The 26438-nt window shown below is 33.7% G+C and overlaps 1 protein-coding gene across 1 annotated transcript in view; it reads left to right on the top strand.

The window, feature by feature from the left end:
• TMPRSS15 (transmembrane serine protease 15) overlaps positions 1-26438 on the top strand; it is a 118146-nt gene that overhangs the window by 13192 nt on the left and 78516 nt on the right. Inside the window, exons 5-10 of the mRNA XM_059165275.1 lie at positions 3108-3143; positions 10022-10153; positions 17063-17171; positions 22131-22237; positions 24999-25139; positions 26088-26237. Coding sequence (XP_059021258.1) covers positions 3108-3143; positions 10022-10153; positions 17063-17171; positions 22131-22237; positions 24999-25139; positions 26088-26237 — 675 coding nt within the window. The remainder of the gene's footprint in view (positions 1-3107; positions 3144-10021; positions 10154-17062; positions 17172-22130; positions 22238-24998; positions 25140-26087; positions 26238-26438) is intronic.

Here is a 26438-nt window from a genome sequence, read left to right as displayed (position 1 = left end):
TCTGGCACAACTGCTGGAGTAAAGACTGGAATCTTTGATTCACATGAGCTAAAAGCTACTACTCTAGGTTAGAATAGGTGCTTTACTTCTTGACATGTTTAACTTTTATGCTAATTGTATTACATGGTGTCTTTACTGTCACCCTTCCCCCCATTTTAGAGATGAGAAGACCAAAGCACAGATAACGTTGATAAATAGCCTTACATCATACAGTTATTTAGAGTTTGATGGAAGATTCTGACCCAGGCGGTCTAACCCCAATGTCTGTGCTCTTATCCATTACACTCATTTGCTTGTTTTATCTCTGAACGGCCTGCATCCATACTTTCTCAATAGTTATTTTCTTTCAGAAACTTGGTTTCTTACTTTCTTTAGTTGAATATGCATCAGTTTCTAGAGGTCTTTAATGGCAAATGAATTAACAGATATGCTAAAACTTATTTTCATGACTCCCTACAGTTGGGTTCTTTGGGGGTGGCCTTAAAAAATATATATTTACTCAATAAAAGCATATCCTCGAGTTAACCTAGAATAAATACCATGGGTGCAGTAAACCATATCACAACATCAACTCAAGAATATGCTCCACACTTTGAAGTTACATTTAATTTGTTGAACTATGTTAGGACATATTCATAAACATAATACCAAGCTTAATTTTAGATATATAAATTTAATATTTAGTGTTACAAGCAGATTTTTAAATTTATTACATTTAAAATTGGATGACATGTTCATGAATACCATGGACTTTTGTATAGCTGACAGCCAAATCAGAGTAAGAAAGTAAAATATGAAAATCTTTATGAAAAAATCTTATAAATGTTATTTTGTTATCTTTTTCAACAATAATCTACTATATATTATTTATGAAGCGTCTATAGATCTTGTAGGAACAAGTCAATTAAGAAATTAAGAAATACTGAAACAAACAACCTAGTTACTAGAAGAGGCTATAACTCTTCGCGTACTTATCATAAATACAGCTTTGAATAAAAACAAACTGACTAGATGAGGTCTTTCATAAGGTATGACTTGATTTCCTTCATATCTTTCATAGTTGTCATTATATCTTTAAAGCTATTAAACATTTTAAAGGAAAACAGCTATTTTTTACCTTTTATGTGAAAAGCCGACTTCATGATTAAATAAGACTCGGTTCTCAGTAGCTATTACTATGTGCAATATTATTTTGATATCTTCCATATATTTTAGGGCAAAACCATTGATTCTAAGTTTAAAATGATGTGGTGTGCAATGTTATAGTACATGTCTTAAACATAAAATATCCTATATAACTACAATGAATAGGTATCTTTCTTAAATGAGCAAAAGAAAGCAAATATTTTGCATAGGTAAATTTTATTGAGAGACCATAGAGATTCTGGAAATCATCAAATGTATTACAATCAAATAATGATAGAAACATCCAGCATGAGTTAGGATAAAATGGGAACTCTAGAAGAACAGATGCCCTTTAATTATATTAAAACTGCACTCACTGTTTCATAATATTTTTATATTATAATACCGAACTTGAAATCAACTTTACTTTATTCCAGCCTCTTTGGGGAATTTCTCTACAGTAAGTCCTGCAACAACTTCAGGTCAGTACTTACGGCATTTTAAAAAATATAACTTGGTGATAATCAAACTGCATGACATTATAAAAGGATATTTGCAATAGCCCTAGCGGAGACATTTATTCTTCATATTAAAATATAAGAAGTTTACATTTGGTTAAGAACAATGTAATTCATAATCTTGCAGATTTTATCATGCCTAGTTACACATGCCAAAGACATACATTTCCAATCTCAATGTTCCTTTCATATTTTAAATTCTATATACATTTGTATGCATGTATGGTGTGTGTAAGCCTATGTATGTGTGTATGTGTGAGTGTGTAGCATCCTAAAATGTGGCTCAAATCCTGAAGCTTTGGAGATGAATCCATAATATTTCTAAGGTCACTAGGAATAAAGAAAGAAAAAACATTTAAAAGATAATCAAATGATGACTTCAGAATGTACTGTGTTCTTGAGAAAGGACAATCCAAAGCTTAATGTTAACTTTGTCTGTTCCAGCATTCCATTATTCCATCTTTCTAACTACAATGGTTATTATTGCGCACGAAACTTAGAACTTCACTTTGTCTCACCAAGATCACACCACTATCAAAAGAGTTTGCTTTGGGAAATTATCAAAAATTTTCAAATTATCCTAATCTATCTCCAAGTGTAAAATTATTATGTTGCAGAAAAATAATTTAAAGTCAGGAGCCATAATATCAATCCAGGCTCTGCCAACTACCAGAAACATTGGGCACATCTTTTTATTCCTCTGAAAGTCTGCTTCCCATAAAATGCAAATAATAAAATTTTTTCAAATATTACAGACTCATTCTAAATATCAAAGTTATACACAAATGTTTTCTAAAGGTATAGATTGTTATAATACTATAAAGATATTAATTTTGGTACTATCTAGTATTATGAGCAATTTTATAGTATTGGAAAGATCTACATTTTTTTTTAAAGTATCTACTTGGGCCAGGTACTACATTTTACCAGCATTGCCTCATTTAATTCTCAGAATTATGCTGTAGAGATGTCATATTTTTTCCACTTAAAAAGAAATAAGTAATAAGCAACGTGCCCTGAGTCACACAGCTATTAGGTGTCAAACTTGGGAATTAAAAGCAAATCCCCTGGAGTCCAAAGCCCATGGCCTAAGCATATCCCAACCTTCTATTTCAAATAACATCAGATTAACCTAGAACATTTAAGTCCAAAACCATTGAGAAATTAATGAATCCTTGTGTTTAGTTATTCATTATTGAATAACATGATCTTCTTTACTTAGAAAATAAAAGATGAGTTAAAATCTAAAAACCTCTGCTCTACAATTCTAAAAACCAATGAAAACATAAAAGATTTATTCTTAGATCCAAATACAAATGACATGTCCTTAAGCTAATAGATAATCATAATTCACAGTAACTATAAAAACTCTCAGGTTAAGGATTAAATAGAGAAAATATACAAGAAGTTCTAATAATCAGTTTTAAAAGGTAATAATTGTCTTAATTCCATTTATTTTCACAGGCAAGCTAACAACCCACAGTCCTCTGTCAACTCCAGGTCAGTATTAATTTTATTTATACCTTTTAAAAAGTTTTCACTTAGGTTTTATTTTAGGCTCTTAAGAATTCTCTGCTAACACAGCAGTTAATATTACTCCTATTTTATGGATAAGAAAATTGGAGCATAAAAGATTGCAGCTTAAGCCTAAGACTTCACCAAAAGTGAGCAGCAGTATTTAAGGCTAATGCCTGGATTAGCTGACCTCACTCAGTCCGCTGTTAGAACCCTGGTTATTATCTGTTGCTAAGAATGCCACCAATAGGATCAAAATGTTTGCCAGAAGAGATGTAGGTTTCATCAGATGTGAAGTTTTTTTTTTCTTTTTCTTTGATTATTCTGTCTGCATACAAGGTAGGAAAGCTTGCTGTCTCAACTCAATATGCCTTGCTAACCCAGCACCAAAATAGCCTTGAATTCACTCAAGCAACAAGTTCTCATAAAGTAGCTACTTTGTGCTAACTTCCAGACATATCTTTCATGTGTCAGTTTCTCTGGATTCCTAGTAGTTGTTTACTGTGCTTCTGTCTATCTGCTTGTCAACTAAATGGCCTTTTATGGCCCTAATTTAGTCTTCATATTGAATGACCTGGGTGTGTTCCTCACTTCTTCAGATAAACTCCACAAAGTTAATATTGTATAGATCTTCAGCTCCTAAATTAACATTGCCATTTTTATGTTATTAGAATCCATACAAAATGTTATACGTGTACAAGTTTTACATTTACAAAACTATAAATGCCCTTCTGTGTAAGACTTAATAATTCCGGTGTTTGAAAATCAAAGGGATATGTAAATCATTAACCAAAATCCTTTATGAACCAATCCATCACACCTCCAAATCCAGAGACTGTTAAGGTAGGAAGAGGCTGCTTGGAGTTGTGTTTGGGTGTTACTCATATAGTAACCCAGTATACTAAAAATTAAAACTGTTCTTGATCCCAAAGTCTCCTCTCCAATGTGGAAAATTACTTTACAGCGTTTAAAACCACCTTACAACATACTTCAGAAAAAAAAAAAAGTTTTGAGGATTGATAATGGCTAATTCCCTCAGTCTAAAAATAAGCTGAAAAAAATAATTGGAGCATATTTTGAGAAGTATCTTTCTCAAACTTTGAAAGTCAGCAACCAATATCCAAATTAGTGTCTATTTTTAATTGTCTATTGATTCATTGAGTGATTCACAGGAACCACAGTACTGAAGACATCTCAGGTGTATACAGTGTCCTAAGAGAAATACACAGAATGATTGGTCGGGGCTGGGGGTGGGTGGGGCAGGGAGGGACAGGAATCAGCATTAAAGCAAGAAAGTCTTCGTTTCTTAAACACTTACTTAAAAAGTAAGTGTTCCTCCCTTACTATCCTGAGGATGAACTTGTCAAAAATGGAAGGAAGTGGATGAACTTTATGCCAGTTTCCTCTGGCCAAAGGAGATATTGAATGGGGGTCAAAGAGCATGAGAGTTAGTTCACCCATACTTTGAGCTCATGGGAGGTGAAGCCAAAATCTCCTTTCCTACGTGTGAGCTACAGGGGTGGGATCAGTCCAGAGTCAGCCCGATTCACACTGTAAGCATTTGATATGTAAACTGAAAATCAAAACAGAACATTCAGTACTCTATCCTTGAAAAGGCATAGGCAAATCCATCGTTAACTAATTGCACCGATTACTTTATATGTGGTGTTTGGCAAGCTATTTCCTCTTTTTTAACTTTAGATTAAATTATAGATTTTAGGGAATGATCATGAGAATTAAAAGAGAGATAATAGAGAGACAATAATAGAGAGAATTAAAAGGGAGATAATCTTATTGTCTGAATTCGTGACTGGCACAAAGTTAGATTCCTTCTTTCTTCTCCCTTCTGACTTGAGGGGGGGGGAAGCATTTGAATGCTGCTTTTTTTTTTTTTTTTTAAGAAATATTTAAAGTCAATCAGAGAAAGACAATCATCATCTTATCTCTCTAATATGAAGAATTTGAGAGGCAGGACAAGAGGTCGTGGGGGCGAGGGAGGGATAAAATGAAACAAGATTGGATCAGGAGGAAAACAAACCATAAGAGACTTTAATCTCACTAAACAAACTGAGGGTTGTTGCGGGGTCAGGAGGAGGGATAGGTTGGCTGGGTTATGGACATTGGGGAGGGTATGAGCTACGGTGAGAGCTGTGAAATGTATAAGCCTGATGATTCACCAACCTGTACCCCTGGGGCAAATAATATATGTTAATTAAAAAAAAACAAATATTTAAAAAATAAGACTAGGGTTAAAACAAGATAATTGTATTTGGTAATGCTTATTTAAATCTGATCATTCCTTTCACCAAAAACACTCCTTTTATTGGAGACTATTGAATTACCTTAATCAAACTTCAAAGAATTATAATAAGGTAAGGAAATGGCAACATCTCGTGTTTCCTCTTACTGGATCCATGAGCCCCCAGTCATCCTTCCCACTTTTTCCTCTCCTACAGCGAGATACTATAGATTTACAGAGGGGAACAAGGCAATTAAACTTGAAAACCACAGTTTCCAAGCAGTAACTTATTATGAATATGCCTTTCAGGGATGTTAAGTTTATTTTCATCTATATGCCTGGAAGACAGGGTTTGAGAAAAATCAACAAATGCACGCATCATATACCTGGCATTAGTACTATTATAAATTCTGCCAAAGAGAATTTTTGTATGATAGCAGGTACAAAGTCCATGAGGATTATGTTCTATTGTTCAACTGTCTTTGTTACCAATTACTGTAAAGTTTTATTAACCCGTTTGGAACACTAGAGGAGGGAGATGGGAACCAGGGTCGAATTACGCTGATTGATTTCTTGGCTGCTACAGAGTGCCAAGAGGGGCTGTTTTGGGCAATCATTCAAATGCTTGAAGGATTTCTAGAATATAGCTTGTTCCAGTCTTTTGTTGCTTCCTATGCAGGCAGTGATTGTAGAAAAACAAAAGTTTCACTATTGTGGGCTTTCTCGATTTCATACAAAATGCAATCTTGCTCCAATATTACTATGTGGGGGGGGGGGGCTTGGGGATTGAAGAAAAAGAATTGGCTGATTGAGTGAAGAACATGAAATTGGGTCAAGAGAAGCTAAGGTAGAATTATACTCTTCAGCTGAATTGCCCAAGGACTAAGACACATGGACTTGATCCAACACCAAATATAACTTTATTTTTCTTTCTCTCCATTGGAGAGAACAGCATGTATGTTGCTAAGCACACTCCTCTACTTGAGAATATCCCTATGTCCATGGCTTCTGAACTGTTCAAGTATCTTTCCACTGTAATTGCATTTGGATTGGCCAGCCAACTAAAAAAAAAAGATGAAATTAGTTATATCAAAGTTGTTAAGAATTTCTGTAAGGCGATATTTATTTTTCCAATATAGTGTAGAGAAATTAACTTCATCTCTAAAGGCTGGTATTCATGGGTTGAGACTCCATGCTCACCGGCTAAACGTTATAAGGATTTGTGGCTGAATGTTATCTCAAACAATTTTGTCCACCCAGCATTCTATTTCCCATTTGAGTAATAGGAAAAATAAAAATGTAAAATTTCTAAAACATGATTTGCAAATTATTATCTTGTAGGCAATGCTCTTCGTAATTGGTCTGGAAGGGGGGGAAAAAAAAAAGATAGATTTCTGTCTTTTTCTCCTCTCCAATGCAGTGCACAGGGCCTGCACAAAGCAAACACAGGTGCTTCCTCTCTGCAAATCACTGAAAATTGTTGTGACTTTGGGTCATTCTGGAGCAATCACCTTGAGTTTATACTGAATCATTTATGGTACAAATAAAATTGGACAATAAAAACCTTGCATTTGCAGAATCCCAAATAATAGTAGTTTCCACAAAATGCCAAAGAATTAATTTCCCAAAGATAAAATACTGGATAGATAGAAAAATACATGCACAACTTTTCCCCACCACTCAAGATAATGTAATTAATATTCAGGCAATTTGTTCAGCTTCTGATAAACAAAATCAATTATTATGTTGTCTGTGTGCATTTCTTTAAATACAATTACTTAACACCTTTCCTAGAAATTCTCTATTGAGAAGTACAGTACAGACTTCTTAGTGAAGGAGAAATACCAGAGCAAGAATTAAGGAGTGAAATGGCAAAGAAAATAATATACAAGTTGAAGAACTCTAGCTTTAAGAATGGAAGGCCATTGTTAAAAAGCAGCATCTGGCTAGTTTCTGTAACAAGTAATGTTTCAAATGAATGCTTTTGTTGGAAATTGTTATCATATATTATGTAATGAGATGAAAGGAAGACAGAAGACAAGGTAAAAACACAATCTGATAAAATCCCCAGAAGAACTGTGCTAATGAAACAATTATATTTTCCATATTGCTTTCAATATGAAAAACTCCTCTTTCTTCACGGACTAAGGCAGCTGAAAACTGTTTAGGAAACAGAGTCTGGAAAAATAGAGTACAACCCAAAGTGGAGTACTTCATATTTCTATCTTTGTTTCCAAATACTTCCAATTAGAGTCATTTTCTAAATCCCACCAGGGGTTCCTCTTACAATTACCATCATGATTAATTACCATGAATTAATTCAACTAGCCACCCCAAAAGTGTAAGTATCATTCTTAGCATCCCCCTTCCACTCCTTTTAGTCAGGGACACATCTGGTCACTAAAACTCATCTATTCTACTCATAAAATAGCAATTTAGTCCATGCCCCATCTCCTCTACTAGGGTGAAGTTCCAATCCTTATCCACTAATAAGAGCCAGTCAGAGTTCCAATCGTTACCACTTTCACTTTGACCAAAAAAACAACTCCTTAGCTTGTCTCCTTATTCTACATGATTCTCCGCTTGGTCCCAGAGTTGTGTTAACAAAACATGGACTGATCATACCACACACAGATAAAAACTTTCAATGCCATCACCTACAGAAAGAATATTTCTCACATTTTACAAAAATAATAATAATAAAAAAAGTTTCCTACACTTGAAACCAAACTCCCTTCCTGCCACGGTCTTCGCAAACATCCTACCATCCAGATAGGTTATACCCATCTGTTCTCTGTACATCGTTGTGGTCTTGTCATGTGCATTGCATACATCTCTCTTCCTGGTATATTTCTAACCATCCTTCAAAACATAGTAGGAAGACGTTTTCAATTTCTGCCTCAGAAGAAGGCTTCTTGACTAATTCTTGGTGTTCCTATAGCACTTTTTTATACCTCTTTAAAAAAAAAAATGGTTAATGAACCAGACTTTCACTAAACTCCAAGCTTCATGAAAATAGAAGCTCTGTTATTCACCCTTTTATCTCCATTCCTCAAAAGTGTTTGATACAAGTAAATGGATAATAAACACTTGTGGAGTGGATGAATGGTCATTAATGAGATCAAAAGATCCCACTGGGTACCACGTGCAAGTGTGGTTTTGGAGGTTCAATCTGCAGAGTTCAGTAAACCACGGACAGATGGGTGACCATCCTGAAGCACAGTTCCCGTGAGAAATGGTAGGACAGACAAAATTATACATCTTTCTGACTATAACCCCAAATCTCTTCTTTTAAATGCTGAATATGTAGAATTTTATTAACTGTTGTTAAAATGAGATATAGATTTTCTAGAATAATACTCTTTGTTATTTATTTAGCAAGCATTTATGGAATACTATCAACACTATGTCTTTAACAGATTAGGAACTCAATGATTAAGGACTCTCGATAAGTATCTCATCTATATCAACAGCTATAATATGCTTTAGGTTTATTCAATACCAGTTTTATCACTCTTTTTTATAATCTTAAAATTGGGGTAGTTTGTCCTTTAGGAATGACTCTGATCTTTATCATGTCCTATTTCAGACATTAGGTGATCCATGAATTTCCCAGTGGTTTATATCCATTTTAATTAGAGCCAATTATAAAAATCTAATTTAGTTGAATATATGCCCATCAACCCTGTCCATAAAGGTTCCTAATTAGGTATTACCTTGGTAGATTAATTGACACAAGCACTTTTATCTTCCAAATTAATTTCATGGAATACAAGGAGAAATTTCAGAATCAAATATATTTTTAAAACCCAGCAGATGGCAGTGCAGTGCAGAATATGACATTTTTAAGACTCACAGTTAAATTCTCCAAGTTAATTTCTAGAAGTAAAATGTGTTTCTTGGTGCATTTCTATATGTAGGCATGTAGAAGAGCAGGTGACAAGGCAGACTGAGAACAGCAAATTGATCCGATTATGGTCAGAGTATGGCATAGAATTCTCCAGGGGAATGTCTGCATCTTTCCCACGAAGAATCTCTGACCCAAGAAGCAAAGAAATATTGAGTGGAAATAGCGATTGGGTTTCTCCACTGCTCAATGTAGCCAGGCAGTGGGAATTTTAAGTGTTTTATTCTGTTATAAAATGCTTTTGCTGACAAATTTTGCTCTGCAGAATGCAAACTTTGACTTCAGCCCCCATATTTTCAAATAATAAGTTTATAAGTAAAGGAAGTGGTTACTAGATACTCCAGATAATATAAAAATCATTCCAATAAATTCCCCCACTAAACACATATAAACAGTTCTAGGAGGTGTAAACATTAGGAGCTAAATGTCCAATCAGTAGTATTCATTTATTAAGGTTAAAACCAACAAGCTAAACATTTATATTTAACATCGATGAAGAAATACATATCTTCTTTTCAAAATTTAATATTCTAAACATTTACAAATGACTAACTGAAATAAACGTTTACATTGGAAACCAAAATATATGCTTATGAGTAAAGATTTAAATGATGAAAAATACATAATAAATATCGAAACATTGTACATATGTTTGGAAATTAAATTTACTATGCAAAAAACTTATAAAATCAATCTTTTTTTTATTTTATTTTAAAGGAAATATCTCCATAGTATGTCCACCTGGTTCTAGTCCTTGTGCTGATGCTCTGAAGTGTGTAGCAATTGATTTATTTTGTGATGGAGAATTAAACTGTCCAGATGGTTCTGATGAAGACAATAACACTTGTGGTAAGTAAGGCCGTCCACATTTTCTCTCACCACTGCCTTTTCATCCTTGCTCCCTGTCTACACACACACACACACACGTACACATCTCTGAGATAACAGAAACTACTGGAGAATGAGATATTCCAATACTCATGATTATAATTTAATATGGAACCTAATAAATAATTGCATTAATGTTTTCTTAAACTATATTATGCAATATTAAATATTAATTAAGTGAAATTCTATTTGATGACTATGGAAGGAATGCTGTGATTAATGTCAGTCATAAGTAAGGGAAGAGAATGTCATTGTTTTTCATCCTTTATTAAACTACTCCGAACTATTATGAATTTGAATGCTCGTTCATGTTTTTTCACTATTGTACCATAATATTAATCCTTCTCTTTTTGGCCATTTCAATGGTCCCTCTCTCAGTAATTGCCACCCCTTAATTTTGATTGTTCCTTTTGTTTGCCTTTTGAGGTAGAAATAACAAATAGACAAAAAAAAGGTGCTGGAGTTATAGTTCTGTGAATAATAGAAATCAGTTATAAATAAGTTCCTGTCTTAGGAATAAAATATTCATGATTTGCAAATTTTGCCATCTGTTTAAGTGTTAATTTTATTATTATTATCAACTATTGTTGTTATTATTATTTCACACTTAAGTAGTACTTACTCTTTGCCAAGCATGACTCAAAGTGATTTATATATATTCACTCTTTGACTTCATTTTATAGCTGGGTAACATATATGAAAGACTATCACATACCTGTAAAAATATATTGATAAGCAAGGCGAACTATTTGAATAACTCTAGCTTATAATTAATTCTTAAAGAATTAAACACCATTAATTGAATAATTTTTGGTGCTGTTTGTGATCATTATCAAAACAGACCATGAACACAATTATAGTTCCTGAAATGTATAAAGGTTGTAGTTACAATTTGCTACACTTTGCTCTTCTTGCTTGCTATTAATTGAAGATGAATGCTCCAATAACAGCAAAGCTTGAAAAGTTACCTAACGACTTGGTACTTACTTTAAAAGGCAGTTGGCCTGTTTTCCAGGACCAAATCAGAAAAAAGGCAACTTGACTAAAGAGGCTTCTACTAAGCAATCCCAATTCAAATGTTCTTTGATAAAATTCAAACCTTCAAAGTTTAACTACATACTTTGAAGTGCACTCAGTGCATATTGGAAGAAAGTGCAGGCTACAGAATATTTTTTAATCTATTTTATATAACTAAGTTACTCAAAGAAGAAGAAAGCAAAATTCTTTTTTGCTATGGCTTTCAGACAGTTTTCAGAACCTTTTCAGGGAGAATATGATACAAGTGTGCCATCATGAGGTAATAAGGGTGATTTTGCTAAATATTTCAGAAAGAATAATGAATGCTAAATTTAGGCACATAGCTTTATGCTTATTTAAGGATGATCGATAAACTTTAGTGGGGAGGAATATGTAAGATGAGTTGAATAGTCAGAAAATGTCTTTACTGTCATGGAGTTAATAATGTTCATGGTAAAGTCATAGCAGTGCATTTCCAAAAATAACCATAGAAATATCATGTAAGTGTGACAAAGTTTGTCCTAAAATAAGTTATAAAGGCCATGAATTCTTTTCCTGAGTCAGTATGGATGATGCTTTAGTATTAGAGGCATGGCATGAGCCTCTGTATTAGAACTGATTTAATTCTTTAAATTTGCCTGAAAGACACAATCAAACTGCATATTTACTTTTCAATATCATGGAGGTTTGTGTTAATTGAACCTTAGTCTCAACTAACCTTCCATGTCACTAACTTTCTTAAGTCTCTAGATTCTCATTTTTCACTTTTCTTGGCTCTCGTCATTATTTATAGTTTAAAATTAGCATTGCATTTAACTTGAAAAATAAATGTACAGTCTTTGTGGAATAAATGTGGACAAATCAATCAATTAATCTGTCCTTATCCAGCTAGGATTCAGGCCTGTAAGTAGTTCAAGTCATCACTCACCATTAGGGATGGTGAGCCCAAAAGCCCAGTGCACTTCACCTCAGCACCAACTTGAACTTTTAGTAGCATAATTTCTACATGAAAGCTTGTGTCCATTAATCTACACTCACAAGAAAATTAATTTAAGAATATTCTTTCTATATGAAATGACCCTGGTGCGCACACACACACGCTCTCTCTCTTTCTTCTCCAGCTGTGAGCTCTAATTCTAGTTCGTGTTATTAATAGAGTCACATTAATGTTGACTTCCTCACATAGCTTCCTTTTTTAGCCTTTAGTTATTTAGGTTTTACACAACTTATAGCTGACTATAGCTGAACCAAGACTTCTTTAAATTGTTTTTCTCTTCTGATTAGAATGGTGTCAGCAGGAAAGTTCACTTTTTAGCTGACCTATGAAAAGGAAAGATGCTGACTCACAGCCTTTAGACCAATCTTCAGACCTATTTGGAAGTTGTCAACTGTCTCTATAGATTGTTTGCATGCCTCTATATATGTGCAAGATAGACCTTGGTGGATGGTCGTAGATCATGTTTATCTATCTATCTTGGAGAAGAATTTGAGGACCTAAGCAAGCACACAACTTGCTTAAATATTTAGCCAGCAGAGGGAGCTCTCATTAGGTTTTAGACACATGACTTAGGAATCCCCTCCTGTTATAGGCAACGTTTCAGAGAGCTCAGTAAATACCTGATATTATTTGACAGGCTCGTTTATCTCCCACTCGGGATTTTTTTCTCATGCTGCACTGTAAAGCACTATGCAGTCTAAAAAGTTGTAATCCTGAACAGTCTCTAATCCTACTTATCCATGGCTGGGTTAGATCTATCTAAAAGCCTAGCCCGCTTCATTGTCTTGTGTAAAATTCAGTCCTCCAGAAATATCCTGAAATTAAATGAAAGAATATACGAGAAAGCCCCTAGAACAAGCCTATCTCTTGAAATAATAATATTTGGCATTCTGAACTTTGCTATTATAAGTAGTTCAATACTACTATAATTTTATTTTAAATGTCTTCAGGAATATTCTTCTTCTTCTTCTTTTTAAGATTTTATTTATTTATTTGACAGACAGCTAGAGAAGGAACACAAAGGGGGGAGGGGAGCAAGAGAGAAAAGCAGGCTCTCTGCTGAGCAGGAACCCCAATGGGGAGCTTGATCCCAGGACCCTGGGACCATGACCCCAGTCAAACACAGATGCTTAATGACTGAGCCACCCAGACGCCCCAGGAATATTCTTCTTAAGAATACTTTTATCCTCACATACAAGAATTCCCCAGAACTTGAAATGTAGATTATCCATTCCCACCAAAACTCAGCAACTTCATAGACAACTGGAAAAATTGATCATATTTTTTAGGATAGGCTAAATACTATGATAAACAATCTTAGCAATTTAAGACAAAAACAGTTTGCTTATCATGTCATGGTCCAAGTTAGAGGGCAAGGGGCTGTACTCTGTGCAGGTATCTGGGATGCCCTGGATCCTTTGCAACCCACTGACAGACAAAGGAAGAATGTCCTAGAAGGCCTTTTTAGAAATCAAATTTGGAAATAAATACTATTAGCTCCACAATAGTTTAATGGCCAGGATCAGTCGCATGGCTCCATTTTTTTCCCCTAAGATTTTATTTATTTATTTGAGAGAGAGAGAGAGAGAGAGAGAGAAAATGAGAGAGCATGAGAGAAGAGAGGTCAGGGGAGAAGCCAACTCCCTGCTGAGCAGGGACTGATGGGAGACTTGATCCTGGGACTCTAAGATCATGACCTGAGCTGAAAGCAGTTGCTTAACGAACTGAGCCACCCAGGCACCACACATGGCTCCATGTTTAAAAGTGCAGTCTAGTGATGTGCCCCCAAAGGGTCTGAAAAAGGGTATAGCAAGCCTACAACAATCCTGCCGCTGGGGACACAACTCACGTTTTTGGAAAACTATGAATCTTGTTGTATGACACAGACCTGTTGATAATTCCCCCCAAAGATGCAGTGAATGGGTGTGAAGAAGGGAGGAATCACTGAAATGTTATCAGATTTGCAAATTGGTTTTATAAATTCTTAAACCAGTCCTGTTTTGTGCCCTTTCACTCTTTTTTTGCTTCCTCCTACGTGATGTAGAATGTTATTGCAAGTACAATGAAAATGATGGAATTCTTTAAAATTTCCTGTTCCTTCTTTAATTTACAATTCTGCCCACACATACCCTCCTCCCTCCCTCCCTTTTCAGTTCAAAGAGGAGATGATAACATCATGATAGCTCTGTATATCGAGGTATAAGGCAGGATAGCCTTCTATGCTCCCCAATAAGACTGCCTGGTTTTGAATTATCACTAACAAGCTGGGAGAATGTTTGCTGGTTACCTAACCCCTCTGTGCCTCACTTTTGCCACCTGTAACTTGATCAGATGGTTGTGAACATTACACTAATATACATCTGTAATAACTTCAGAACAGGAGCTGGCGCACAGTAAATACCCCATCAGTGCTAGCAGTTATATTCAAATATACCTGGTGGATTGATTGCTCTATTTTATTATATACAAACTATTTACAAAAGCAGTGGACTTTCTTGAACTGCCTGTAATCTTGAAGTCCATATATATTTTTTTTTTCTGGCAAACAGATTAAAAGTCTTCACATATCACCTAAAATATAAGCAGACGCCACAGTCATTGACGGAGAAGGACTGACTGTCCCATCTTCTCAGCATGGTCTGCGGTGGGCAGCGAATTGACTTTGAAAAGATTTCCTTTTACAACTAGAAAATTACTTAAATAACTTAACAACTAGAAAAAACTTAATTAAATTAATTTGCATTAAAAATCACATGTTTTACTGTTTATCTTAGAATTGTACCAATTCTTCTTAACTGTCCTCTTCAGCTCAGGGAAGTATTACACATAAGGAGATTCAGTTCTCTCAACAAGCTTGGATATTCTCTGCCGCCTCAACCAAATTTGTCATGGATTTTTCAGTGCTTAATCCTTTTATCTTAGAGTATCTTTTCTGTTCTCAGTTTTTGTTGTTGTTTATTTGTTGTTTTGCTTTTTGTCTTTTGTTGGGAGTCAGGCTACCGAGTCATAATCCAATGAAATGAATTCTTAGGCCATTATTTTTTTTTTTTAAATTTTATTTATTTATTTATTTATTTATTTAATTTTTTATTTTTTATAAACATATATTTTTTATAAACATATATTTTTATCCCCAGGTCTGTGAATCACCAGGTTTACACACTTTAGGCCATTATTTTTTAAATGGACTTTATATCTTACAATTTATAATCTTACAGTCTTATAATCACAAAGTGAATACTTATGCTTTTTTAAAAATACCGGAACTAGCAAAAAAAAGCCAACCAAAAACTGTTCACTTTTCAGTTTTTTCTTTTGTCCATATAAAACATTTGATGTCATATAATAGCTTGCATTTTATAACTTGATAGAAATATTGTATACTGTTACATGGGATTTTCCATCCATCCATTTTGGATTAATTTATTCTAGCTCTCAGATTCCAAGAGCACCAGTTTAATTTTTATAAATTTCTTTAATCTCCCTACCCTCCATCAATGCTTCTGGCCTATGAGGAATTACCAACCTGCCAAGAGGAAAAAGGACACACTCTAGGAGTAGTTATTTTAGAATATGGTGTCAACAGAATCAAGTAACTGTATAGAAAATGACCTAAGAAAAATTAACGTTTGTGAAAATAAAATGTGTTTTATTATTTTTTTAAACACATAGTATACATAATAACTGTAAAGGGGACACAAAAAGTAGTGAGGCATGGCTCCTGGTTCATGCCCTCAGTACGATTCTAAACTAGTTGGAAATGACTCTGATATAAGTTAAAGACAACTGATAATACATGACATCAAAGAGAAGTATATGAAGTAAATTTGCTATAAGAATTAAAAGAGGAAAATGAGGGGGGTCGCCTGGGTGGCTCAGTGGGTTAATCCTCTGCCTTCGGCTCAGGGTCCTGGGATCGAGCCCCACATCGGGCTCTCTGTTCAGCGGGGAGCCTGCTTCCCTCTCTCTCTCTGCCTGCCCCTCTGCCTACTATGATCTCTGTCTGTCAAATAAATAAATAAAGTCTTTAAAAAAATAAAAAATAAAAGAGGAAAATGAGAAATCATAAAAAGCAAGAGACATATTCAGGAATATGTGAAAATACGGAGCTAGCGAATTCATACAAAAGAAGCAAGAGGTTTAAAAGAAGGTGGACGGGTGCCTGGGTGGCTCAGTGGGTTAAGCCGCTGCCTTTGGCTCAGGTCATGATCTCAGGGTTCTGGGATCAAGTCCCGCATCGGGCTCTCTGCTTAGCAGGGAGCCTGCTTCCTCCTCTCTCTCTCTGCCTGCCTCTCTGCCTACTTGTGATCTCTCTCTGTCAAGTAAATAAAAGAAGGTGGAATAGAGTGGATGGATAGAGTTCACCACAGGCCACCAGAAGCACACATATCATTTGCCTGGCCATATTCTGCCCATTTTCAGGAGAACACAGTATGTAATGCACATACTTGAAATTCACCCTAGCTCCAATTTAATAGGGAAAATAAGACCAAAACAGTTAGTTGCTATTTGTCTAAATTAGAAGTTTATAATTTAAATATATTTATTTCCTTAAAAATATGAAAAAAAGAAGTACTGAAAATGAAGCTTAAGTATGAGTACTTAGAAATAGAATACTTTTCTAAAAGAATCTATGGTGAGTTATATACACGTATGTGAAAATGGGCAATAGATTTTAAACATGAGATCTCATCTACTCCCACTTGATCATTTCAGTTTTGTAAAATGGCCGCATACAGATTTCAGTCATCGATGTTCTAGGAGGTATTCACTAGATGATCTGAATCCCATTTCATATGAGAAAACTTTCCAGGACTATTTTTTTGTCTGACATGAATTCCCACTTGTTTCCACAGCCACAGCTTGTGATGGAAGGTTTTTGTTGACTGGATCTTCTGGGTCCTTCCAGGCTGCTCATTACCCGAAGCCTTCTAAATCAAGTGTTGTTTGCCAGTGGATTATACGGTAATAGATCATCATCTATTCCCTGTTAAGCCATTAAGTCTTTCTCTGATACAGTAGGTCCTACCACCTTCCGTACTCTATTTATTTTTGAACAGTCATTTTCACTAGCTATGAAGCAAAGTCTTCCCAACTGATAACTTGTCCAAGTAGTTTCTCACTCATTCATCACCTTCAAAAAGGTGTTCTGTGCTATGGATCATACTGTCTAATAAATAGGGCCATCACTGGACTCTGCAGTAAGTTCCCGTCCCCCATGATTGGCACAGATCAAGGACTGCCAAGGCGAAGAGCACACATGTATATCTGTATATTGCAATACATAATATTTCCCATCACAAGCATCCTGGCCTCTGAAGAGTTCCTTTCTCATTATGCCAGCATCTGCTTGAAAATCTTCTCTGATGTGAGTTAGTCATGGCAGATTAAGAGCTGGAGACACCTTCTATACACATCCTGTTCGTTAGATCTTGAAAAACACTGGGATCAGTGACTATATATTTGCCCTCCAAGCCACTTCAGCCCACTAATTCAATCATTGTGATGATCCAAATAATCAGGCTGAAGGCTGATCCACCTCAATATTTATCTAAGCATTTTTCACACAGGACTAGTATCTGATTTTCTTTCCCAGTATTCCAAAGGAAAATAATTTGTACCCAAATAAATAAAAGTAACACTGAATAAACTCATTACAACTTTTTTTTTTTTTTTAAGTCCAGGACTTCTCACAGTTTCGAATAGTTAACAAGCAGTAAATATCTCAAAAAAAGAAAAAACATAATCTTAAGCCACTAATCATTTTCCTCCACAGAGCATGCAGAATAAATGTTCTATGGGATATACTTTGATAAATGACATTCATTCTGTTAGTTCATCTCTCTTAACAGGTGGATGGGATTATGGTTTCCCAATCCAACCTACTATATAATAGTTTGTTTTTTTTTTTTAACTTTATGTTTTCAGTGTTCCAAGATTCATTATTTATGCATCACACCCAGTGCTCCATGCAATACGTGTCCTCCTTAATACCCACCACCAGGTTCACTCAGTCCCCAACCCACTCCCCTCCAAAACCCTCAGTTTGTTTCTCAGAGTCCACAGTCTCTCATGATCCATATCCCTACTGTTTAATAGTTTTAATCATTGTGATGACTCACTAGAAAACCAGATGACTCACTAGAAAACATAATAGCTGATGAAAGGTTACAAGTCAGTATCAAACAAGTTCTTTCCAACCAAATCATAGAAATGGCCCCAAAAAGATGCACAGTATTGTTTACTTGTGTAGATATATCCCAGACACGAGATGCATATGAAGGGAAGATTGTCCTAAACACATTTACTTGACATTATTCAGGGAAAGAAGAACATCCTATTCTCTTTAAATAATTTCTATTTTGGAGCTCAACCACATGTAAGTTATGTTTTCATGCTCCAGATAACAGGTTCCTTGTGTGCCAAATACAAGATTTTGTGTTAAAAATGGCTGCTCACTTGTCAAGTGAATAAATAACCAATTTGAAAAATAGTGTTTCCAGTATAATCCCATCAAATTTTAAAAGAAACATTTATATGGCTATTAACAATGTTCATAAGTAAAATGAGAAATATTCTATTTCTTATTTAAAATATCAACAGAAAGCTATAGAAAAATCTTAAGTTACTTCCTTTGAAAATGGAAAGAACATGAATCCTTAATTACTTCTTCATGCAATCTTTGGAATTTTATTAAACCAAATAAAAATAATTTAATTGTTAAATCCACTGCTTAATAAAGCTCAGTCAAATTTATATGAAAGTTTATAAGCAGAACTTTTGCCATAATAATATACCATTTATGTAATAATCACACTATGTTAATTAAGGATTTGTATGGTTTGATTCTTTTTTCTTTCTTCTCTGTTACTTAATTTTTAAAACAATTTTTAAGAAATCCATCATTAGTTTTAGAGGCGAGAAGGGTGGGAGTTGGTTAGCCCAGTGATGGGTATTAAAGAGGGCGCATATTGCATGGAGCACTGGGTGTTATATATAAACAATGAGTCATGGAACATTACATCAAAAACAATCATGTACCATATAGTGACCAACATAACATAATAAAAAAAAAAAAAAAAAGAAGAAGAAAAGAAAAAGAAATCCACCATTGGGGCACCTGGGTGGCTCAGTTGGTTAAGCGGCTACTTTAGACTTATGTCATGATCCCTGGGATTGAGCCCCACTGGGCTTCCTGCTCAACAGAGAGTCTGCTTTTCCCTTTCCCTCTGACTCCACCCTTGCCCATGCTCTCTCATGCACACTCTCTCTCTCAAATAAATAAAATCTTAAAAAAAAAAAAGAAAGGAAGGAAGAAAGAAAGAAAGAAAAAAGAAAGAAATCCACCATTAGTTAAACAATGATTTTGAAAACCCAAGGAATCCAAATATTACCCTAAACACTGTACTTCAAGATGAGATTATGATTTAATTAATCATATAAACAACCTAAATATGTTTTCTTCTCAACCTGATTACTGCAATAGTGATGCATTGTCCTTGATAATTTGTTTCTCCTAATGGTGATCAAAGTGGGGTTAAAGACAATGATGTTTCCTACAGGATTTGAAGACCGTTTAAAGAGTGGAGAAATGCCAAAATGCAATTAAACTATATTTGGGGCTATCCCCTCCTTAGAATTATATTAAAATTACATTTAGCAGAGTGTCAGATATTAAGAATGTGAGAACTGCAGACAGTCTTTGTGAGTTCAAATCTGCCCTACAGATTCAAAATGTGTGATCTCAGGCAAATCATAAAATCTCTCTGATCCAAAATTTCTGTATTCATAGAGTTCACAATCTCTAAATTCAGAGGCCGAAGTCACTATTAAATGTAGTACTAAATGTAAAGGGCTTAGCCTCATATCAATATATCAAAAAAGTAGGCTCTAAAGAGATTAACTATTGATACAAAAATGCAAAATGCATAAATTATATTTAGAAAAAATCCATTCCCTTCAAAAAATCATAAGAATACCATGTCTAATATTATAAAAAACATATATTGTTTTTCTAATTAGTCTTATATTTATAAATGACCACATTTTTATTGCAGTTCAGCTAGCTTTTCTGAATCAGAAGAAAGAAATAGAAAATAATATGCACCAGTTTCTCTCTTCTACCTTTGATGTTATATTTTTAAAAAGTAAAAGAATACTGAAAACAAAAGTTTTGAAGGAGATTATCTTGTATCCTTTGGTTTCTTAGCTTAAAAATATCACATGAAGAAAAACTCACTATATTCCTGCTTAAAGACACCAAAACTTCAATTAAAAAAAACAGAAATCACCCCTGAAGGCTGCTTCATTTCTTCTTCCTCTGTCTTCATAAGCTTTGATGCTGGAGTCCCTTGAGTCTCACCAGAAAGCTCACTCAAGTGCCCATTCCTGAATAATCCTAACAAAGGCAGAATTTTTATACATGGTCTGCCCACAGATGACAAGATCTTATATGTAGAAAATTATCAAAATGCACACTAATAAACAGACCACTAATAAAAGAATTTAGCAAAGTTACAGAATACAAAATATATGTAAAAAAATCAGTTATGTTTCCTTACACTAATAATGAACACACACAAAAAAAGAAATTAAGGAAACAGTCCCTTCTCATACACACACACACACACACACACACACACACACATAGCAACAGCACCACCTTCACCCCACACATAACAACACATACACAATTAACACACACCAAAAATCCACCATACCCACATCAAACATACACCACACAATCATACCAAACATACAGAAAAAAAAAATAGAAAGAAATCTTTCTAACACTGTTCTTCAGTGACATTAAAGGCATATGCAGCTAAAGCAAAAATAGACAAGAGGCATTACATCACATTAAAAAACCTTCTATAGAGCAAAGGAAACAATCAGTAGAGTGAAAAGGCAACCTACGAAATGGAATATAATATTTGCAAGCCATATATCTGATAAAGGGTTAATATTCAAAATACATAAGTAACTTTTACAACTGCATAGCAAAAGAACAAATAATTCAATTAAAAAGTGGGCAAAAATCTCAAATAGGTATTTCTCCAAACAAGACATACAGATGGTGAACAGGCATTTGAAAAGTTGCTCAGCATCAACAATCATCAAGGATATGCACATTAAAATCACAATGACTATTATTAAAAAAACAGAAAATGATAAATGTTGGTGAGGATGTGGAGAAAATGGAACCCTGTGCGCCACTGATGGAATGTAAAATGGTATTGGTATGGAAAACAGTATGGTGATTCCTCAAAGATTTTTAAAAGGAACTGCTACATAATCCAGCAATCTCATTTCTGGATATTTATCCAAGAGTTGAAATCAGAATCTCTAAGAGATATTTACACTCCTATGCTCAGCTGCATCGCAACATTATTCACAAAAACTGAGAAGAGATGGAAACAACCTAAATGTCCATTCAATGACTGGATACAGAAAATATGGTACATACATACAGTGGAATATTATTCGGCCATTAAAAGAAGGAAATCCTATCATGTGCAACAACATGGGTGAAATTTGAGGACATCATGCCAAGTGAAATAAGCTTTTCACAGAAGAATAAATATTGCATGATTCCATTTACATGAAGCATGTAAAGTATTCAAACTCATAGAGACAGAAAGTAGAATGGTGGTTTCCAGGGACAAGGAGAGGGTGAAATGGGGAGTTACTGTTCAGTAGGAATAGTGTTTCAGTCATTTAAGTTGAAAAAGTTCTAGAGACCTGCTGTACAACACTGTGCTTATAGTTAACAGTTCTGTATCATATATTTAAAAATTTATTGAGTATCATTTTCATGTTATGTCTTTTTTTAATCAAAACTAGAAAATACATTCAAATTTTAGAATGCATAAAGAGTTGTAACAGCCTGTTGAGTGTACTAATCTATTTTTTGCTTTAATTTAGTGTAAATCAAGGACTCTCCATTAAACTGAGCTTCGATTATTTTAATACATATTATACAGATGTATTAAATATTTATGAAGGTGTGAGTACAAGCAAGATTTTAAGAGGTAAGTTAAAACAAATATATAACCCATTATCAAAATGAAAATATATGGTAAACTTGAAGTAATGTGTTTTCTCTTTGATTTTTAAACTGAATGTGGACTTAAACTTCAAGTTACTGAAAGAAAAAACAAAACTGATTCTCATTATAAAAGTTAATAATTTAGTGCCCTATGTCATCAATCTTCTTAGTAATAAAAAGGTTATGGGTTTCCATTATTATACTCTTCGACTTTCGGTTTTTAAAATCATGTGGAATTTTCCAAAGAAATGTAATTATGTTTCTGGTTACTATGCTTTCTTTAATTGTTACTCCCTATTAAGCAAAATTCAGACAAACCCTGAAAATCATTGCTCTTATTTTCTTTAGCATTGCAACTCACAGAATGTCTTCCTATTTTCAGCATGCACTCTACTTCCCAGTCTCTTGCTGTACTATTTTGAATAAAGTGGGTAAAACAGTGACTAGCCCAGGATGTAAAATCAGTAAATGGTAGGTGTAGGTGGTATTGCTCTTATATAACCATTTGTCATTATGTACGTGGACACCCTTAGAAGCTGAAAAGAAGGCAGGAAATGAATGAATATATATATAGATACACAGATACAGATATATATATATATATACATATATATATGTATATATATATCTCCACTCCCCTTTATTCTGTTTGGTCTCAAAATGCATGGACCTACCCACTCATGATAGCCAACAGCAGTAGGGGTGAAATTCCAAGAGGAAATAAGATAAGGATGAAGAAGAGGATATAAGAATGGAGCCCAGCAAATCAGTAGTTTTCCTCACCCTTCGGAGGGAGTGTCAAGTATAGAGCTGATATGAGGTTACAGGTAGCACCTGTTTTTCAAGTTTATATAACAGCAGCATTTATTTTAGCCATTTTGGCTTTCAAATTGTACTTATGGTAATGAAAAGTGAATCTTATCTAATAAGTGTTTTTGATTAATCAGTTTGAGAAATATTTAAGCATATGATATGTATTTTGAATTAGGTGCTATTAATGTAACAGTCACCATACTGTGTGTTATGTATGGATATTCTTATTTAATATTTTCAATAAACCTGTGAAGTATGCATTACAGGAGAGGAAAATGGGCCTAAAGGGGTTAAATGACCACAAGACCCTGGAGCTAGTGTTTGGAGGCGAAATCAGACTTAAGACTCTCTAACTTCAAACACAATGCAATTACTCATTGTGTTTTAAAACCCCCTAGTACAAATATAATAGTGAATATACATAAAACAGATGAACTCCAATAAGTCACATTTGACTAAAATAGATGGGCCAGCCATTTGATAACCTGCTTATTTCTGTGGTTGATAAATCTAGTTCCTTAAAATTATAATCAACATAAGTATTTATATTAATAAACAAATAAACCAAGTTATATAAATTTCTCCAAGGGCTAATGTGATATTAATAATTAGTTTTAGCATACACTAATGATTTGTAATGTGCAAAATAGTATTCTAAACATTTTAAGTTAACTCAATAAATGCTCACAAAACCATATTATGTAGGTGCTAATATAATTTTGTTTACTTCTATCGATGATGAAAACAAAATTCATAGAGGCTAACTGCCCAAAGTGATAGGTGTAAGTTTCCCTCATGTTCCTTTACCCCTTGAATACCATGGTTTGCCTAAATGATATTTTCACTTATTTTCATGTGCTTAGATTATCAGTGATTCATGAATAAATCTTAGAATCACCAGGCATAGTGATTGAATAATGTATAAATAACTATCATAAAAAATCATCAAAGAAACTAAATATTCAAATAGACAAAAATCTATGAAAGTGTATTTAAATTATAACAAATAGGTAGTTGTTTAGATTTTAAGGTCTTTTTGAAATATAAATCCATTTTAAAGTTTTGAAAATTAAACATTATAATTTTCACTTGAAAAAATATGAGAAATGAATTTGGCTACTAAAATTACATTTTAAAGTTAAAAATAATACTTTTTTTAAGAAGGCAATACCATCTTACCTTCTGCATCTAGCACAGTGCCTGATATATTCAAAACTCAGTATTTGTTGATTTAAATTTAAAATAACAGATTTATGTGTCATTGTATTATAGCATGTAATACATGAAGATCAATATCATTCCTTAACTCTAAAGTTATTTTATTTTATAATAACGCCAGTATAATTCTTGACTCACACTCCCATCTTTTTCTAAATATTTTAGCAAGCTCCTTTAAGAGATACATAAAATGTTTACTTTTAATAAATTCCAATTCAGAATATATACCTCAAATACTGTTATTATTTTATCACATTGAAAATATGTAGATCTTTTAATTAAATTAGAAAAAAAAAGATTATCTAGAGAAATTCTAAAAAAGTTTAAATATCCAGTACCATAAAATTATTATCTACTTGATTAGGGGTAAGTGAACACAAACAAGTTCAAAGGCATTTTTGGTCATTTTTATGTACAGTGATGTAAAAGTTCTCTAACTGGCAGAAAGTGTCAGAGACGGTGATCGTTACATAAAGAAAAATGATATAAATTGCAAGAGGATCTTCTCCAAATAATGATGGGAATTGAGGTAAATCAGAATAGAATAACTGGAGAGTTGTTGAATAGATCAATTGATAAAACAATAAATTGATAAATGGTTGGACAGAAGAATGGATCTATTGTTAGTTGGATAAACATAGATATGTAAATATAATAGTCATCCTTTATTTTATTATTTATTTATTTATTTATTTATTTATTTATTTTGGTAGCTTCTCTCTGGGAAACCAATCCTGGCACAATTAGGATCTTTTCCAACCAAGTTACTGCCACTTTTCTTATAGAATCTGATGAAAATGATTATATTGGATTTAATGCAACATACACCGCATTTAACAGCACAGAACTTAATAGTAAGTATTGTTCATTCTTCAGCCTTTGAATCTTCAGATCCTTCAATATTGTAATGGAATTTTAAAAGTAGCAGACAGGACCTGAAATTTTATAACAAGGTCATAATTTGTTCATTATGCAAGTTCTTTAATGAGTGTCTCTTATATGTAGCTGTCTCTACTTGATAGTTGGAGAAATTGGGAAATTAGAAGATAGTTCATGTTCTTCAAAAGAATCAAATAAACAATTCGACAAAAATTACAAAGTTCCATATATATGTATATGCATACATTAATTCTGAGAATATTCCACATCAACTTGATTTTGACCCAAGTATTAAATTTAGTAAAAAGAGCAGAGAAAAATATGAGACAAAGCTTATGTGGGTAAACCAAAAAGAGGTAAGATGTAAAACTTAAAAAAGAGTAGTAAGAACAAGAAGCTTGTCTCTGCTAAAGCCCTACTGGGGTATAGGAAGCATATTAATTTAAGATAGTTGTCAACGAAAAGCTGCGTTTTTTTTTTTTTTAAACTAAATAGAATGAAACAGAATTATGATGAATAAAAAAAAGATTGTGTGCCTGACAATTATAAGTGTGTAGGGAGGGAGGAAAAAATAAAACAAGATGAAATAGGAGAGGGGAAAAAAAACCACAAGAGACTTTTAACCACAGGAAACAAACAGAGGGATGCTGGAAGGGAGTCGGGGGGGAGAATGGGATGATGGGCATTATGGAAGGCACTTGATCAATGAGCACTGAGTGTTATATGAAACTGATGAATCACTAAATTCTACCTCTGAAACTAATAATACTATATGTTAATTAATTGAATTTAAATTAAATCTAATTTAATTTTAAAATAAGTGTGTAAGACTGTATAAGACTAGATTATTTTCAATGCAGTTGATTAAATTAGTTACACTGTGGACTAAATTTGAAGTGTTTTCTTTTTTTTTTAATTCACAGATTATGAGAAAATTAACTGTAATTTTGAAGATGGCTTTTGTTTCTGGGTCCAGGATCTAAATGATGATAATGAGTGGGAAAGGATTCAGGGAAACACCTTTCCTCCTTTTACTGGACCAAATTTTGACCATACTTTTGGCAATGAATCAGGTATAATTCATATTTAATTCAAAAATCAAAAGGAAAGTGGTATGTATTTGTAGTTTAATGTGAATAGTATTAAATTCGAAATGCTTTTTTCAGATTTTCTTTTTAAAAAATCATGGGTAATGAATACTTTTAAATGAAAATGGTAATCAAATAAGCTATAAAAGTGAGTATTTTAAAAATATATTCTTTTATCTTATATAT

Source organism: Mustela lutreola, chromosome 2 (assembly GCF_030435805.1).
Source record: "Mustela lutreola isolate mMusLut2 chromosome 2, mMusLut2.pri, whole genome shotgun sequence".
NCBI classification, from domain to species: Eukaryota; Metazoa; Chordata; class Mammalia; order Carnivora; family Mustelidae; genus Mustela; species Mustela lutreola.
This window is presented reverse-complemented; position numbering and strand designations above follow the sequence as displayed.